At 42.2% G+C, this 16,486-nt stretch overlaps 1 protein-coding gene across 1 annotated transcript in view; it reads right to left on the reverse strand.

Annotated features, from left to right (window-relative positions):
* Positions 1–1,620: 1,620 nt before the first annotated feature.
* The window catches only part of BACE2 (beta-secretase 2), an 81,556-nt gene continuing 66,690 nt past the window's right edge, over positions 1,621–16,486 (reverse strand). The window contains exon 9 of the mRNA XM_012758538.3: positions 1,621–2,127. Coding sequence (XP_012613992.2) covers positions 1,874–2,127 — 254 coding nt within the window. The 3' untranslated portion in view covers positions 1,621–1,873. The remainder of the gene's footprint in view (positions 2,128–16,486) is intronic.

The raw sequence follows: 16,486 nt of genomic DNA on the forward strand, positions 1-16,486 counted from the left end.
GGCAAGAAGTGAATTGGACTTCTGGAGATCTCTGGAAGTTTGAAATGCGTTTTGAAACGATTAGCTCTTCCAAGAGCTGGGAGCAGACACGACGCTGGGCACCTGATCCCCGAAACCTGGCCTCCCATTGCAGTCCCTCCTGCTCCTTCCGGGATGCAACTCAAATCTTCTCTCGCTAGAATCACACGGAAGCCTCTTCTGGCTGCTGGAGTGTCTTCGGGGACATCATGGCCAGCCCGAGTGGCCTCCGTGTCTCTTTGGCAAGGCCACGCATTTCTCATATGGAGGTGGCCCCGTGAGCAGAGCAGGTGGCCGGAACATCCTGCGTCACCTGCTGAGAACACAAATGACACTCCCGCAAGAGGGGACATTTAGCACATCGGTGGAATTTCGTTACACATCGAACCCACCCCAACAGCAAAGCGAAGCGAACACCGAACTTGGCACACAAACAAGACAGAAGGGATACGGCACTGGCTTCACACCCTTCTCCTAATTACATGAGAGTTAAAGGCTGGGTACAGGGAGATAAAGGCTTCCACTTTTCTTTGGCAAAGGCCTCAAATAAGCGACAGAAGTGGGGATCTCCCCAGAGACGGACCCCGCTGCACACCGGGCACCAGACCCGGACCGCGCCCGGGGGAGGGAGCACACAGGTCAGCCGCCGAGCAGACCCGCGTGGGCTGCCCCGGCCTGCGGTCCTGGGAGGGAGACACGTGGCTTCGAAGCACAGGAAAGAGTAGGAATTCCCTCCGCGTCCTCCGCCCGTCTTGCATCTTCCCTCCCCAGCAGCTGCTCGGAAGTTACGGGCACGTAGCTATCTCCCAGCAGGCTAATAACCGATCTTTTTTCCCCCAGATCTTTTCCCAGAGATGATCTGGGGAAAAAAAAAAAAAAAAACTAAGCTAGTGAAATAAAATTTTTCTCATTAAAACACTATTTATTAATTTTAAGTAAGAGTAAGCATGTGTGATCATGACCAGCCCGGTGGCAGGACTTCTCTCTGTGTTGGTCACAGGACTTCGGCACCTGTTATGTGCACCTGTTGGGGTGAGGACTCCTTGGGGCGAGGGAGACAGCTGCAGGCAGCCTGCCCACACCCCACCCCGGGGCACAGGACCCTGGTCCAGGTCTCAAAAGAGGTAGCTTTTTCATGTGCACACCAAGAAGACCACAGGAGCATTGGGTACAAAACAGGTTTCCTTCCACGCTACCTGCACGCACAGGAGGCCGTCAGCGGAGGCTGGTGAGGACCGCTGGACGGTGACCTCTTAGCAGACTCCCAGCGCCCGTTCAGAGCACAGAGAGGGACCCCCAAAAGGGGCAGCTGCTGCACTTCCGACTCAGAAGGGGCAGGGCGGTCACAGCATCAGCCCTGGGCTGCTTCTCCTGCCATCCTGTCGCGAGCCTTCTGAACACCCTTAAATGTGCTTTTTATACAAGAAGCTTCCTGCAAGCTAGGAGGGGTATCAACTATGCGCGTTCTTTCCCCAAAGACCAAAGAGAAAGAGCAAGCTGAGGCTTGTTGGGTTTTCATTTGCTTTTTTGTTTTTTTTTCCAGTGGCACACCTAAGCAGCTGTCACCGGTCCCGTCAAGCCTAAATCCCAATTCACTCTGACTCGGTTAAGAATGAGGAGTTTATTACCATTTTTCTTGGAAGTGGGGAGGAAGAATCGGAAGCGTTAAGTGCATGGATTGGAATACAGTGAGTCTGGAAGGCGTCTGGGAGCAGGACGGAGATGTCCGGCCGGCGCCCAGGAAGCGGCTTTGCCTCCTACCCCGCGCCTGCCTGCCTGCCTGCCTGCCTGCCGCCCCGGCCTGTCCCGTTCTGGACCGCCGCGTTCGAGGTCGCCTGGGGTCAGGCCGTGCCCGTCATTTCCAGCGGTGTCTGACGAGCGAGGACTCGTCGTTGACGGCCTCGGGGTCGCGGGGCCGCCGCGGGCACCGGCAGGGCAGCAGCAGCAGCACGATGAGCACCAGCAGGATGACGCCGCACACGCTCATGAGGGCGTAGGAGACGATCCACAGAACCGGCTCGTTCAGAGACTGGGCGGGGACGCAGTTGCTGGCCATGTCATCTGTCGAGTAGGGCCCGGAAATTTCGGACACCGGAGCACCTGCGATTTCTTGGGAGACAGAAGGGGAGAAATGCACAGCTGTGAAACGAGCGGTCTGCCTCCAACACACGGCGCCGAGACAACCCTGGGCTTGTCACACCGCAGGCGAAGTGGCACTCGGGTGCCCGGGGCTGGGACAGCCGCGTGTGTGCCGAGGGGCTCGGCTGCAGCAGCCTTGGGGGTCCTGGCCCCCGCGTGCTGGAACGAGAGAGTGTGCAGAGGGCACGCACGGGACCACGTGTGCTTCCCGAAGGGCTGCACGGTGACAGCACCGCCCAGCGCCCAGGAGCCACAGCTCTGCCGTTGTGCTTCTGCACTGCAGGTGAGCAGGAAGGGTGGAAAGGGGAGGACCAGCTGCTGCATGAAGCTCCGTGGGACCTGCCTGCCTCACGGGGCATTTTCCCTGGTGGAGCCACCCCAAGTCCACGCTGTGAGATGGATTCTACGATACACAGGTCCCCACATGCGACCCACGGTCCTACTGGGTTCAAGACCACTGGGTCAGATGGCCCAGGAGACCCCCACCCCCTCCCCACTCTCACCCTATGTTTGTGACAACCAGGAGCGGTCAATGAACACAGCATCCAGTTCACGATACCGCAGGTGACAGAAACATCCAAAATTCATCTGGTGACTTTTGCTAGGGGGAGACTCTCAAACTGGGAAGAAAGTTGAGATGATTTCTTAAAGCAGGTTTGAGGCTTATCTGCTCCCTTTAGGAGCATGGAATCTTAAGCCTTACTTGGAAAAAGAAAAAGAAATAGGCCTCATTACCCATTTCTCCTGTATTTAATTGCAGAGATGAATATTTCAGCACCAGACAATAACGCCACCAAGCATTTAATTTTTCTTTAACTAAAGCCTTAAGATCTTCAGGACTGCCAAATAAGATCCTTTTCAAGTGAAAAAAGAAAAAGTCAAAATAACAATGGAATAATGGCCTTCAAAGAATGGTTTTAAAGTGCGGGGAAAATAGACTTGATTACTTTGCAAAGAAAGTACAGTTTCCGGCTAGCGTGGATTCCATTATAATATGGTTTTTCTAAGTGCATTGAAAAAGGAGAGCAATGAACAAGAGCCTGCCAACACCTAAGGCCCAAAGGATGTAGCTGGTAGTTAATCTAGACCCCAAGTGCCTGTAGCTGTGGCCGCCAAATGACACCTAGTGGACCAAACCCACCTGTTTTTTTTTTGTTTTTTTTTTTTTTTTTTTGAGACAGAGTCTCACTCTATAGCCCTGGCTAGAGTGCCGTGGCGTCGGCCTAGCTCACAGCAACCTCAAACTCCTGGGCTCAAGTGATCCTCCTGCCTCAGCCTCCCGAGTAGCTGGGACTACAGGCATGCGCCACCATGCCTGGCTCATTTTTTCTATATATTTTTAGTTGTCCATGGCTAGTTTCTTTCTGTTTTTAGTAGACACGGGGTCTCACTCTTGCTCAGGCTGGTCTCAAACTCCTGACCTTGAGTGATCCTCCTGCCTCAGCCTCCCAGAGTGCTAGGAATTACAGGCGTGAGCCAACACGCCCAGCCCTGCTATCTTTTTTGAAAATCAAGTGTTACTGGAACATAGTCACATTTGCTCATCAACATACTACCTACGGCTGCTTTTGTGCTTTGCAGCTGAGCGGTACGAAAGAGACCGTCTGGCTCGAGATACTACAAGAGTTGGTTATCTGGCCCTTTATGGCAAAAGTTTGCCAATCTCTGGCCTATAAGCATGAAAAGGCAAATATTTAACAAACATTTTAAATAAGTAAAAATAACCCCACTTTTCTTGCTAAAAAGGCAATACATATTTATGGTAGAAAATGTGAGGATACAGGTAAATAAAGACACTCATAAATTCACCAGCCAGAAACAATCCATATTCATACTATAATCTTTTCTTATGCATCATTCTTTAAAACATAGGTGGGACTCTGCAGTACATGCTGTTTTGTAAACTATATTTTCATCCGGTGACTTTTGTTAGAAACTGTTAAATAAACTCAAACCAGGAAGAAAGCTGAGATGATTTCTCAAAGCTGGTTTGGGGATTACCAGTGTATTTCCTTTACCTACATAGGCTTATCTGCCCCATTCAGGAGTACAGCATCTTCAGCTTTACTTGCAAAAAGAAAAAAGTCAGCCCCATTAATATGATAAAGACATTTTCACTGTCATCTAATTTTCAACCTTACCATTTGTATGACCACACAAAAACCATATTATAGATGCACTGAATTTGTTCACCAATCTCCTATTTTTTAAATTTTTTTATTATCTCATATTCTGTGGGTACAAATATTGTTAGGGTTACATATCTTGCCCCTGCCCCCCTCCCCACCCCGCCATGCCAGAGCTTCAAGCGTGCCCAGCCTCCAAGTGGTGCGGCCTGCACCCACCATGTAAGTGCGTGCCCTTCCCCTCCTCCCCCCTTCCACCTGTCCACCTCCCAATAACAGATTTTTTTTTTTAGACATTTTGGTTACAGTGTGTATCTTTGCCTCTCCCTAAAAAGGGATAGAGGTAATCCCTTCCCCCTTATAATGCTCACCACATCCTTAAGATGTGGGTCTCCCCCTACTCCCCAAATCCCTGTTGAACACTACCGTTTTTTGAGCACCATAGTTTTAGGCTGTCAGTACCAATTTGATGGCGGGTAGATGTGTAGCCCATTTTCCAGGTCTTGTGTCGTCTCGCTTTGTATTATAGGCTTAAGCTTAATCCAGGATAGCATAAACGGTGCTAGTTCACTATCGTTTCTTAGGATCGAGTAATATTCCATTGTGAGCATATACCACATTTTAGTTATCCACTCATGAATTGACGGGCGGGCACCAATCTCCTATTTTTTGGCCATTTATGTGGTTTACAATATTTCCATCATTGGTGCAAGAAACAGCTTGTACCTAAATCTTTGCTTATATTCTTAACTTCTTTAGTAAGAGTTCCTAAAAGTAAAATTGTGGATCAAGGTATGCTCTCTTTAAAGTGTCCTGATACATACTGATACCATGCCCGTGAGAGAGACTGAGCCAGCACACAGTGCCACCCGCGCGCGTGGCATGGGCGTGCCCACTCCCCACCCCTCACCGGCATTGGAAAATATGAAAACGATGGTCCTCAACCCAAGTACATAATTTTTACAATTCTTTGAGTACTCATGGGGGCACTGTTTAAAAAAAAAAAACCTTATTGGTCATTTATAGTCTTATTATGTTACTATCTTTATCTCCTTAATCTATAAAAATCTTTTATATGGTTAAAACTTTCTTATGTTGCAAATGTCTTTCCACAGTAGGTCATTTGACTGCTTTTTTAAAAATTACTTTTGTAAATGGAGAAGCTTTAACCAATATAAGTGAAATGAAAACATGCCTAGTGCAAAGACAACAATACCTCAAAATACAGTAAAGCATAAAGAAATTTAAAAAATCACTTGAAACTGTTTCTGCTTCCAGCCTAGCTGGAGTAAGAGGGACCAGACTTATCCTCCCACCTGAAACAACTAAAATTTTGGGGAAAATATGTGAAAAAAAATGTTCTGAACATATGGGAGATTAGGCAAGGAGAGAGTGCATCCTGAGATGGGAAACAAATGCAGACAGCCCCTAGGACCGTCCCAGCTCACTGTGCTAAGAAAGTATCCAAGCCATGGCGTAGTGACAGGGACCGCAGGCAGGGAGACAGGTGGATGACCAAGGAGGTCAGGCCTGCAAGAGCCAGCAGGAGAAGTAATGGAGAGACAGGTGCACAGAGAGAAATTCCAAGTATCTCAGGAGGCCTCCTTTGCACTATCAGCTGAGTACCGACCAGGGAATGATGCAGGCTGAGGAAAGAACCACTCAAAAGGATTACAAGGAACAAGGAACAGAGCTTGGAGCTCACACAGGGCTGAGATAGTGCCTGTTGCCAACTGTTTCCTGTTTACTCTGTCTGTCACAGTAAAGGAAGAAAACACCAATAAAACAACTTACAGGGCATCACTTAGAGTACTAAGAAGGGTCTTTCCTCTGTAATGGGAAAAATTAACCATAGACAAAACACTATTCTGATTTCATCTGATGAAGCTCAAAAGCGAGACAAGAAAGTACATAATATCAAACTCTTTCTAACGAACTTAATTGTAAACCAGAACAAATCTCAAGAATGTTTTTAAGAATACAAAAATATTCACCATGCAAAAAGGTCAACAGGCATCATCCAGTAAAAAAATTAGCAAGTGTCTTAGTTCATTTGGGCTGCTATAACAGAATTCCATAAACTGGGTGGCTTATAAACAAAAGACATTTATTTTTCATAGTCTAAAGTCTGGGAAGCCCAGGACCAAAGCACCTGCAGATTTGGTGTCTTGTGAGGGCTCATTTTCCGGTTCACAGGTGGCTGTCTTCTTGGTGTGTCCTCATACGGTGGAAGGGGTAAGGGAGCTCTCTGGAATCTCTTTAATAAGGGCACTGGTGCCATTCCCAAGGGAGGGCTCTGCCCTCATGACCTAACCGCCTCCCAAAGGCTCTATCTCCAAATACCTTTACATTAAGGGTTAGGCTTCAACATAAGAATTTTGGAGGAACACAACATTTGGTCAATAACACCAATTACGCAAAGAAGCAGGAAAGTGCAATTCATAATAAGGGGAAAAATCAAAATTGGAACTTAGCGAGAAATGACACAGATGACCGAATTAGCAGGCAGGATATAAAGACAGTCATTATAATTGTTTTCTACTCAGGAAGCTAGAGAAATATTGAACATGTTAAATAGAGACATAGAAGATATTAAAAGGCCTAAATCAAACATTCAGAGATAAAAACTACGTGAGATGAAAAATACACTGGATGGTTTTAATAGCAGATTGTACACTTTGGAAAAATAGACTAGTAAATTTAAAAACATAACAATAGAAGCTATTCAAAATGAAACACAGAGGGAAAAAACAAAAAGGAGAGAGAACATCGGTGCACTGTGGAAACCCTCAGGCTGCTAAGTCACAGTACTCAAGGGAGAGGAGGGGGTGAAAGACAAAAATATTTAAAGAAACAATAACCAACGTTTTTCTAAATTTTATGTAAAATGTAATCCCACAGGTCAAAGAGATTCAAAGAACCCCCAGCATAAGAAACATAAAATAAAGTATACCACTAAACTGCTGAAAACAAAATATAGAAAAATCTTAACAGGAGGGGGGGGAGGGAGAGAAGAAATATTGTGTACAAAGGAACAAAAATACAAATTATAGATTCCATATCAGAAACAATGCAGGCTAGAAGACAACAGAGCAACATCTTTAAAGTACTGGGGGGTGGGAACCCTGGCAACCTACAATTATACCCAGCAAAAATATCTTTCAAAAATGAAGATGAACTAAACATGTTTTCAGATTACATAAGCTGAAAGAATTCATCATGGACAGATCTGTGCTAACAAAAATCCTCTGAGCAGAGAAAAGGGGTAGCAGAGGGAAACCTGAATCTAGCCAGTGATAAAAATCTTTATTTTTAACTTTACTTATTTAAAAAGATAATCGACGAATTAAAGCACAAATTATAACAATGTACTGGGAAATTTGTAACATATGCACAAGTTAAATGTATGACAATAACAGCACAAAGAAAAGAAGGGCAGAAATGGAAGTCCACTGTTGTGGGGCTCTTAAACTACATGACTGATAGACTTGATAAGTTACAAATGTACACTATAAGCTCTAAAGTAAAAATCCTTATATTTGTTCCTTTGTACATAATATTTCTTCTCTCTCTCTCTCTCTCTTTCTCTCTCTGCTTTTAAGATTTTCTCTTCAACACTGGCTTTCAGCAGTTCACTGGTATACTCTTACTTTCTATTTCTTGTGCTTGGGGTTCTCTGAGCCTCCTGGGTCTGTGGATTTACAGTTTCCATAAAACTTGGAAAATTTCTGGTTCTTGTTTCTTTAAATATTTTTTTTTGCTTCCCACTCCCTCCTCTCCTTTGAATACACAATGAAGAGTTACAGCTAATAAACTAGCCAGAAATATAAAAAGGAATAAAAATACTCAATCCCAAAGAAGCCAGAAAAAGAGGATATGGGGAACAAAAGAACAGACAGGACAAAGAGAAAACAAACGGCAAGACGGTGGGCCTGAACACAACCCAGCAGTCATCACATCAAACGCAGGCTCAACCCGGGGCTGGCGAACTGTTCCTGCAAGGGCCAGGCAGTAAACACGTTAGGCTTATTTGGATCATGTTTTAAAAGAATTTTTTTTCAACCCTTTAAACATGTAAAAACCATTGTCAGCTCACAGGCTATGCAAAAATCAGCCGCATGCCCATTGTCCTGCAGGCTATTGTTTGCTGATCTCTGGTCTGAACACACCAATGAAAAGCAAAGAATGTCAAATTAGACACAAAGCAATACCTGACTAGATGCTGCCTAAAAGAAGCCCACTTCTAAAGATCGAATATGACAAAAGTACAAGGACGGAAAAAGATGTATCATGTTAACACTAATCAAAAGGAACCGTGAGTGGCTATGTTACTATCAGAGTAGATAGTGATTAAGAGAATTACCGGGGATAAAGACGGTAATTTCATAATGGTAAAATGCTCAATTCATAGATAGGATGTAATAATTCTAAATGTTTTTCATGCCTAATGACAGAGTTTGAAAATACATGAAACAAGAATGATGAAACTGCAAAGAGAAATATACAAACCCATAAATATAGTTAGAGATTTCAACATCTCTTTCTCAATAGAGCAGTAGACAGAACATCAGTGATGACACAGATTCCCTGACCAACACTCTCACCTAAGCTGCCCTAATTGAAAATTACAGAACACTCTACCTGTGACTGTGGAATGTACATTGTTTCCAAGAGCACATGGACCATTTACCAGGGTAGACTATATTCTGGGCCATAAAACGAATTTCAATAAATTTAAAAGGATTCGATTCATAGAAACTATATTTTGTGACCACAGTGAGATTAAATTAGAAGTCAGTAACAGAAAGTTATCTGGAAAAATCCCTAAATGTTTGAAAAGTAAGTAACACATTTCTAAAACTATAAAACTTCTAGAAGGAAACACAGGAGGAAATCTTTGTGTTTCTGGGTTAGGCAAAAAATTTCTTAGCTATGATGCCAAGAATCATAATTTGTAAAAGCAAAAATTAACTGATACATTTGCTTTCATCAAAATTAAGTAAGAACTTCCCCTCTTTGAAAGACAATACTGTGAAAGACAATAAAGAGACTGGAAAGTCTGGGAGAAAATACTAGCAAGTCAAATTTTTGATAGAGGACTTGTATTCTGAATATATAGAGAATTCTGAAAATGCAATAATGAACATAAATGAAATAAACAACCGAATACAAATATGGACAACAACATTTGACAAGACATTTCACTAAAGAAGGTGCCTGAATGGGAAAAAAAAAGCACATGAGAAGATATTCAAGATCATCAGTCATGCAATGAGATACCATTAAATGCCTATTAAATTTAAAAGACTGACCATAACAAATGTTGGTGAGGATGTGGAACAACTGGAACTTTCACACACTCCTGGTGGGAATGTAATATAATATAGCCAACTTTAAAATTCAGTTTAGCAGGTTTGTAGGAAATGAAACATACCTGTTCTATGACCTAGCCATTCTCCTCCCAGGCATTTGTCTAAGAGAGTTGAAAATATATGTCTAAGAACTTGCATGCTAATATTCATAGCAGCTTTATTTTGTGACTGCAAAATAAACAAACAACAACAAAAAAAAATCCTGGCAACAAACCAAAAGTTCATCAGCAGGTGAATGGGGCTAAAGAAACTGTAGCATTTCTATATAACTGATCATTGCTCGGCAATAAAAATGAATGAACTATTGAAACATGAAACAACATCAATGGACCTCAAAATAATTACATTGAGTGAAAGCAGTCTGTTGTTTTATAGCAGCTACATCTCAGTAACGCTGTCTAAGGAGAATTAGGTAGTCAATAAAGCACGTCAAAGAACAACATGTGTGATACAATCACTTTGAGGGTAAAACAGAAAAACCAAGCCACGCTCAGTCATGCCAGGTACAGGGGACTGGTTTTAGCATTGTTTTTCAGGTTGAATGCCTCCGTTCATACACTTCTTTCCACAGGTGCTAGGTGTGGTGTGTATATATAACAAAATTACAAAATACAAGAAAAAAAACAACAACAAACTTTCTTCAAAATACATGTATTACTTTTCTTTTCTTTTTTTTTTTTTTTAAGATGGGTCTTGCTATGTTGCCCCATCTGGAATGTAGTGGCTGTTCGCAAGTGTGATCATAGTGTACGTGTATTTCTTTTATAATTAGAAGAGTTGTGTATTTTGTTTTTAAGTTTTTAAAAAACACCACCAACTTCAGGTTGTGGGACAGGATGCATTATCCGGAAACAACTGTGTCCCGGCATCTGCTCACTAGCCACTCAGCACTCATTAAAGGAAAGCTGGTTTAAAATGACCCCCAGAGCACGCTTTCTAGGGACGCCATTCACTGACGGTCTGTGTGCTCACGCAGACACTACTAATTCTGCGGTCACAAAGCAGACTCTAACTTTTCACACGGGGTGCATTTATGGGAGGCCACAGAATACAGTGGGTTAGCACGGGCCCTGGGACCAGACTTCTGAGGTGCCAGCCCTAGCTCCCACGTGCAAGCTGTGTGATCTGGGCCAAGTTACTGAATTTCTTTGCCCCTCAGTTTCCTCATCTGTAAAATGGGGTTGTAACAGACCCTACCGGTCAGTCTTGTTCTAAGAACAACCAAGTTGACGGAGTTAAACACTTAGCCTGGGTTAGGTCAGTGCTGTGTAAGCGTCACCTGTTACGATATTGTTATTTTTAATTCTTTCATCAATGTCTCAGGTTATAATTTTAATTGTGTTTTCTCTGTGTTGTCCTCCAAAAGGTCAGGACCTGGTTGATAATACGTGCCTGGAGAAGACCTATCATTTCACCAAGGATAAAAATTATAACGGTCAGGTCTTTTTTTCCCTGTAGCCTACAAAACAACGTTAGCTGACCCACCAAGCTGACTATTTGGTACCGAGAGGCTTTCTGGGTAGCCATGGCTTACTCAGAAGAATGTTCTGGAGTTTAGGGATTGAGGTTCTGGATCCAGGGCCGGTTTTCTCTGCAACCACATGAAAACCACTGAACACCGGGGGCCTCCCTATTCTCTTTCGTAAACCGAGGAAGCAGAGCTGCCCGACCTATGTCCTGGGGGGTCCCCTGGCTTTGGCACCTTTCGACTGCCAAAGTCCCGGTGGATGGCAGAGGCACATGTCTGAAACCCTGCTCTTCACAGCTAAGTTTCCTATTTTTAAACATGAGCATGTACCAGATGATCCACTTTCAACCTGCAGCAAGAAAAATTCACAGTGAAATGACTGCTATAATCCATGATGTGTCTCAAGCCGTATAAGCTGAAATCTATACAGCTCTCGGTGCTAAATGTCTCAATCTATAAAAAGAGACGGGTGGTATTTCAGAAGCTTCGGATACATTCACATAACAGAGAGTTGTCAGTTTTAACACTCTTATTATTTTCTTAGCTGTAGGATGCCTGGCCCAGGTGACACAGAGGCAGCTGAACACGCTGCAGTCCCCAGTCCCTATCTGCCCCGGGTAGGTGAGACCGCCACACGCCAAAGACCCAGGACGGCTCTGTCACACACGCCCCCCTGCCCCGGGTTTGATGGGCGCAGGTCTCCGCAGGGCCGGGAGGTGGGCTGGGAGAGGCCGGGGCAGCAGATGAGAAGTATCTGGGGAACTTTTTCCAAAATACCCCACCACCCGCCAACCCACCACCGTTCAGCCGTGCCCTGGGGGCTGTAAAAGGGTGCAATGATCTCAACAATGTTGAAAAAGCTCCCCAGGAAATTCTAATGGAGGAGCCCCCACTCACTGCTCCCCCCACCCCAACACTTAGGCTAAGAGTGGAAACACAAATGGTCCTGAAAACCAAAATACAAGATGCGGGGGGAGAAGGGCAGCTCCCAGAGATTTCGGCTCCGTCGGATGCTAGTTGGTGCCGAGATGGAACCTCCTCCTGCTGTAATAATATACAGGATAAAATACAACCCCAAATTTAAACTGTATATCTGAGCCTAGAAGTCAGAGAGACTCCTCAGCCAGAAACAAGTCCTTGGGCTCGGGTTCCAAGGCCCAGGTGGGGAGTGAGGCTTGGCCCTGAGCGCCAGGGAGGGGGCGCCGGTGTCCGGATGCCGGGGAAGCCTGGCCGACAGGGGACAGCGCCCGCCGGGAAGCTCTGCCAGCCAGGGCCCTGCCTCAGCCCGAGGAGAAGCTGGGAAAGAGGCAAGGACGCACCTCCCCTGAGAACGGGAGCTGCCAAATCTCCACCTGGAGCATTTAGGCTGGAACCGAAAGTCACACAATCTAAAGCTCCCGTGGTCTGAGGACGCGCAGCAGAAACAAATGCAAAATTGCTTTATAGTAACACTTCACCCCCAAGGCGCACCGAACGCTCAGAAGGGAGAAGGCATTCCCACCGAAGACGAGCTCACGGCAAAAAACTGCAAAGCAAATGGGAAGAAAGGCCACTATGAGAAACAGTCAGCAGACATGAAACCAGATTAACACTCCATCGACCACAGAAAAATAGGACAATCTGCACAAGATTATACTACAGCTGTGTCTGAAATGATGAAAAACTCACTGAAATATCAACAAGGGTTTTTCTTTAACTAAATAAGCTGATTCGAAAGTTCATAAAGCAAAAGAAAAATTAAGAAAGAAAAGCAGGGAAGTTTTGGAAAAAGAATAATGAATAAGAACTAATGCTGAAAAACGTATCAATGGGATAGAACAGAAAGTCCAGAAATACATATACATCTCCCAAATATTTGTTGGAATTTGGTACGCAATAATTGGAAAATTTAAAATTAGTGAGGATGGATTATTGGATGAATATATAACAGTGGGGTAGTCATCTCGGGGGAAAATGCTTATTAATCCATATACTCTATGCAAGGTAAGTCAAATATAAAAATATTTGAATAAATCACAAAATACTTTTAGTGAAAAAGGCCATTTAAAGTTTAATAGTAAATTCAAGAGCCTTAAAGCAAAAGACCAAAATATTTAAATACACAAAAGTAAACATTTTTATAATAAATACATCATAAGCAGAGTTTTAAAAATTTATAACCTAGATATGAATCGCAGTTTTTTTTTTCCCTCCAGAGAAATGGTTAATTACTCCATTACATAAAGAGATCCTACAAAGCAATACAAAAACCCTAAAACCTCAACAGGAAAAAAAAAAACAAAACAGGCAAAAGATATGAATAGATAGTTGTCAGACAAAGACAAACAAATGGCCTTAGACATATGAAAGGAAACTCAGTCTCACCCACGGAAAGTACCACAAGTTAAAACTATGCTGGGACAATCATTTTCATCTGTCAGATGGGCAGAATTCCAAAAAGCTTGCTAACACCACGTTGGCAGAGCCAACTGGAGGAACAGGCCACCATATACATTCCGAAAGGCCTGGTCTAGCCAGGGATAAATGAGTCTAAGCTCTGTGGAAGGCAATGGGACAATATTCATCAAAATTACAAATGCTCACACCTTTTAACTCTGCAATTCTACTTCTAGTAATTTAGCCTGGAGATACATGTTCATATGCCTCAATGGACACAGAAATGTAGCATTGTAGTACTGTAACAACAAGACTGGAAACAACCTAAATGTCTACCAATAAGGAACTGGCTAAACAAATTAGGGAACATCTATATAATAGACAATGAGGCTCAAAACCAAAATGAAGAAGCACTTTATGTACGAACATGATTACCTCTAAGGGGGTGGGACACTATATGATATACTGGACCTTCTGAATGTTCCTATGCTTTTTTAATGAAATAAAAAATAAAAAGAAGAGAAAGAAAACCCAAGGTACCCTAAAATTATGACAGGACACTATAGAAAAGTTAACCAGTATATTTGTAAAAGTACAAAATAGAATTTCTAGAAATGAAAAATACAGCACTGAAATGAAGAACTCACTGAATAGGTTACATCGTGGATTAAACAGAGCTGAACAGAGAACTAGGACAACATAAGATGTATCCCAAGAATGTACACAAAATGCAGCAAAGACAAAGAGAAGAAAATATGAATGGGAGGTCAAGGGGCCTGAAAGGCAGAACAAGAAATCTTATATCACTGTCACAGGAGACCCATGGAAAAAACGTGTCTGAGGTGACAGCTGAGAATTCTCTAGGACTGATGACAAAATACATGAATTATCAAATTCAGAGAGCACAAAGGATCTTGAGCAGGATGAAACAATAACCTGCACCTAAACGAGTCACGGTGAAACTTCAGAACACCAGAAGTATAAAATAAGAGCAGTCTCAACAGCAATTAGAGAGAATAAACAGATTGCCCTTGAAGGCATAACCAGTGAGACCAACCAGGGTCTTTTCAAAAGCAATAATCATGGCCAGAGGACAATGAAATAGCATTTTTAAAACACCATGGGAAAATGGTCAATCTAGAATTCCATGTATAGCTAAATTATGATTCAAAAGCTGGAGCCAAATGAAGTTTACCTTTCACAATCTTTTGTGAAAAGAAACCTCATTTCTTCAGAAGGAAAACTGCTGTGTAATGAATGTTCTGCTGGATGAACAGTCAACGGCTGTTTATCCATTCTCCTTTGATGGACTTTTGGGTTGTTTTTACTTTGATGAAAATGATAGCTTTCTGTAGTTACATTTACTAAATTATGTATGACTTAGCAATTTTATAAATAAAGTTTTAGTGAACCTTCTAGTCAAATCTTTGGGTGGATACACACATTCATTTCTCCTTTGCACATACCTAAAAGTGGAATTGCTAGATTACAGAGTAGGTATATGTTTAATTTTAGTAGAAACTATTAAAAAGCTTTACCATTCTTAGTAAACACTTTCAAGAAACTGGGAATCTCTACATTTAGAGTTTAAAAAATTCCACATACCTATCCCCATGCATAATGCCCAATGGTGAAATGTGAGAAATATTTTCTTTACAGTAAGGAAAAAGACAAAAAAAGTCTAACAACAATAATTCTATACAATATTGTCTCAGAAGGCATCACAAAAATACAAATAAAAGAAATAAAGGTATATTACTACCTTTAATAAGACAGTATTAAAAATGTATTATTTGCAGATTATATGATGGTTTTAATAGAAAAATCCCAAATGACTCTAAAAACTATTAAAAAAAAGAACTCAGCAATGTGGTTGGATAGCAGATTAATATACAAAAAATTGCATATCTATATACCAAACAATCCACTAGAAAAAGCAATTTAAAATAATCTCATTTATAATACGAACTAAGAGGCACCTAATAATAAGTCTATGCGCCAGGCCTTTTTTGAAGTAAATTACAAAACATTGCAGTAGGACACAAAAGAAGACCTAAACAAACGAAAAGATTTAGCACATCCATGGGGAAAAGCTCGATAAAGATTTGGTTTCTTCTCCAGTTAATCTATAAATTCAATGTAGTTCTAGTCAAAATCCCAATAGGGTTTTCCAGGAATCTTGGCAAGCTGAATAAAAAGGCAAAAGTAGCCAGGACTATTTTAAGGGAAATAAGGAGAAAGGTCAACCCCCTGCCAAATACTGCCTTCTTATTAATGATGAAAACTAAAACTATATAGTGCAGCACAGTGGTAAAGAACTAGGCCAGTAGGACAGAACAGAAGGTTTAGATATAGGCTCAGGTACAAATGGGGACTAGGTGCTTGACAAAGATGCTACTAAAATTTAGTGGCTACCTTGCAGAAAATATTAAACTTGAATCTAATTAAGCCTCTAAACCTAAGTTCAAGTTTACAGGAAATACGAGATTAAATAAACAGGTTAAATGATATCATTAGGAAATACCCAGATAAAACTGAATACAATACATTCTACAAAACAACTGGCTTTCAACAATACAAAGCAGCTAAGAAAACATTTTTGGGAAAACTGGAAAAATCTGACTATGACCAAGATATTACACAACATTTGGTAAATATTGTTAAGTTTTTTAAGGTATAATAATGGTATTGTGGTTATATAGAGAATGTCCTCATATTTAAGATGCATAATGAAATATTTAGGGGTGAACTGTCATGCTATCTGCAAGTTATGTGCAAACGGGTCAGCAAAAACTACATAGACACACATACTGATATAGGGCAAAATGACAAAAATCATTAAATCTAGATGGTTGGTATACAGGACCATCATTGTTGTTATTTTTAGTTTTCTGTACACCAAAACTTTTCATAATAAAATGTTAGGAAAATCAGAGGGAAGAATATTATATATTCAGTAAATGATGCTGAGAAAATTGAATGTTTTT

This window comes from Microcebus murinus, chromosome 1 (genome assembly GCF_040939455.1).
Source record: "Microcebus murinus isolate Inina chromosome 1, M.murinus_Inina_mat1.0, whole genome shotgun sequence".
NCBI lineage: Eukaryota > Metazoa > Chordata > Mammalia > Primates > Cheirogaleidae > Microcebus > Microcebus murinus.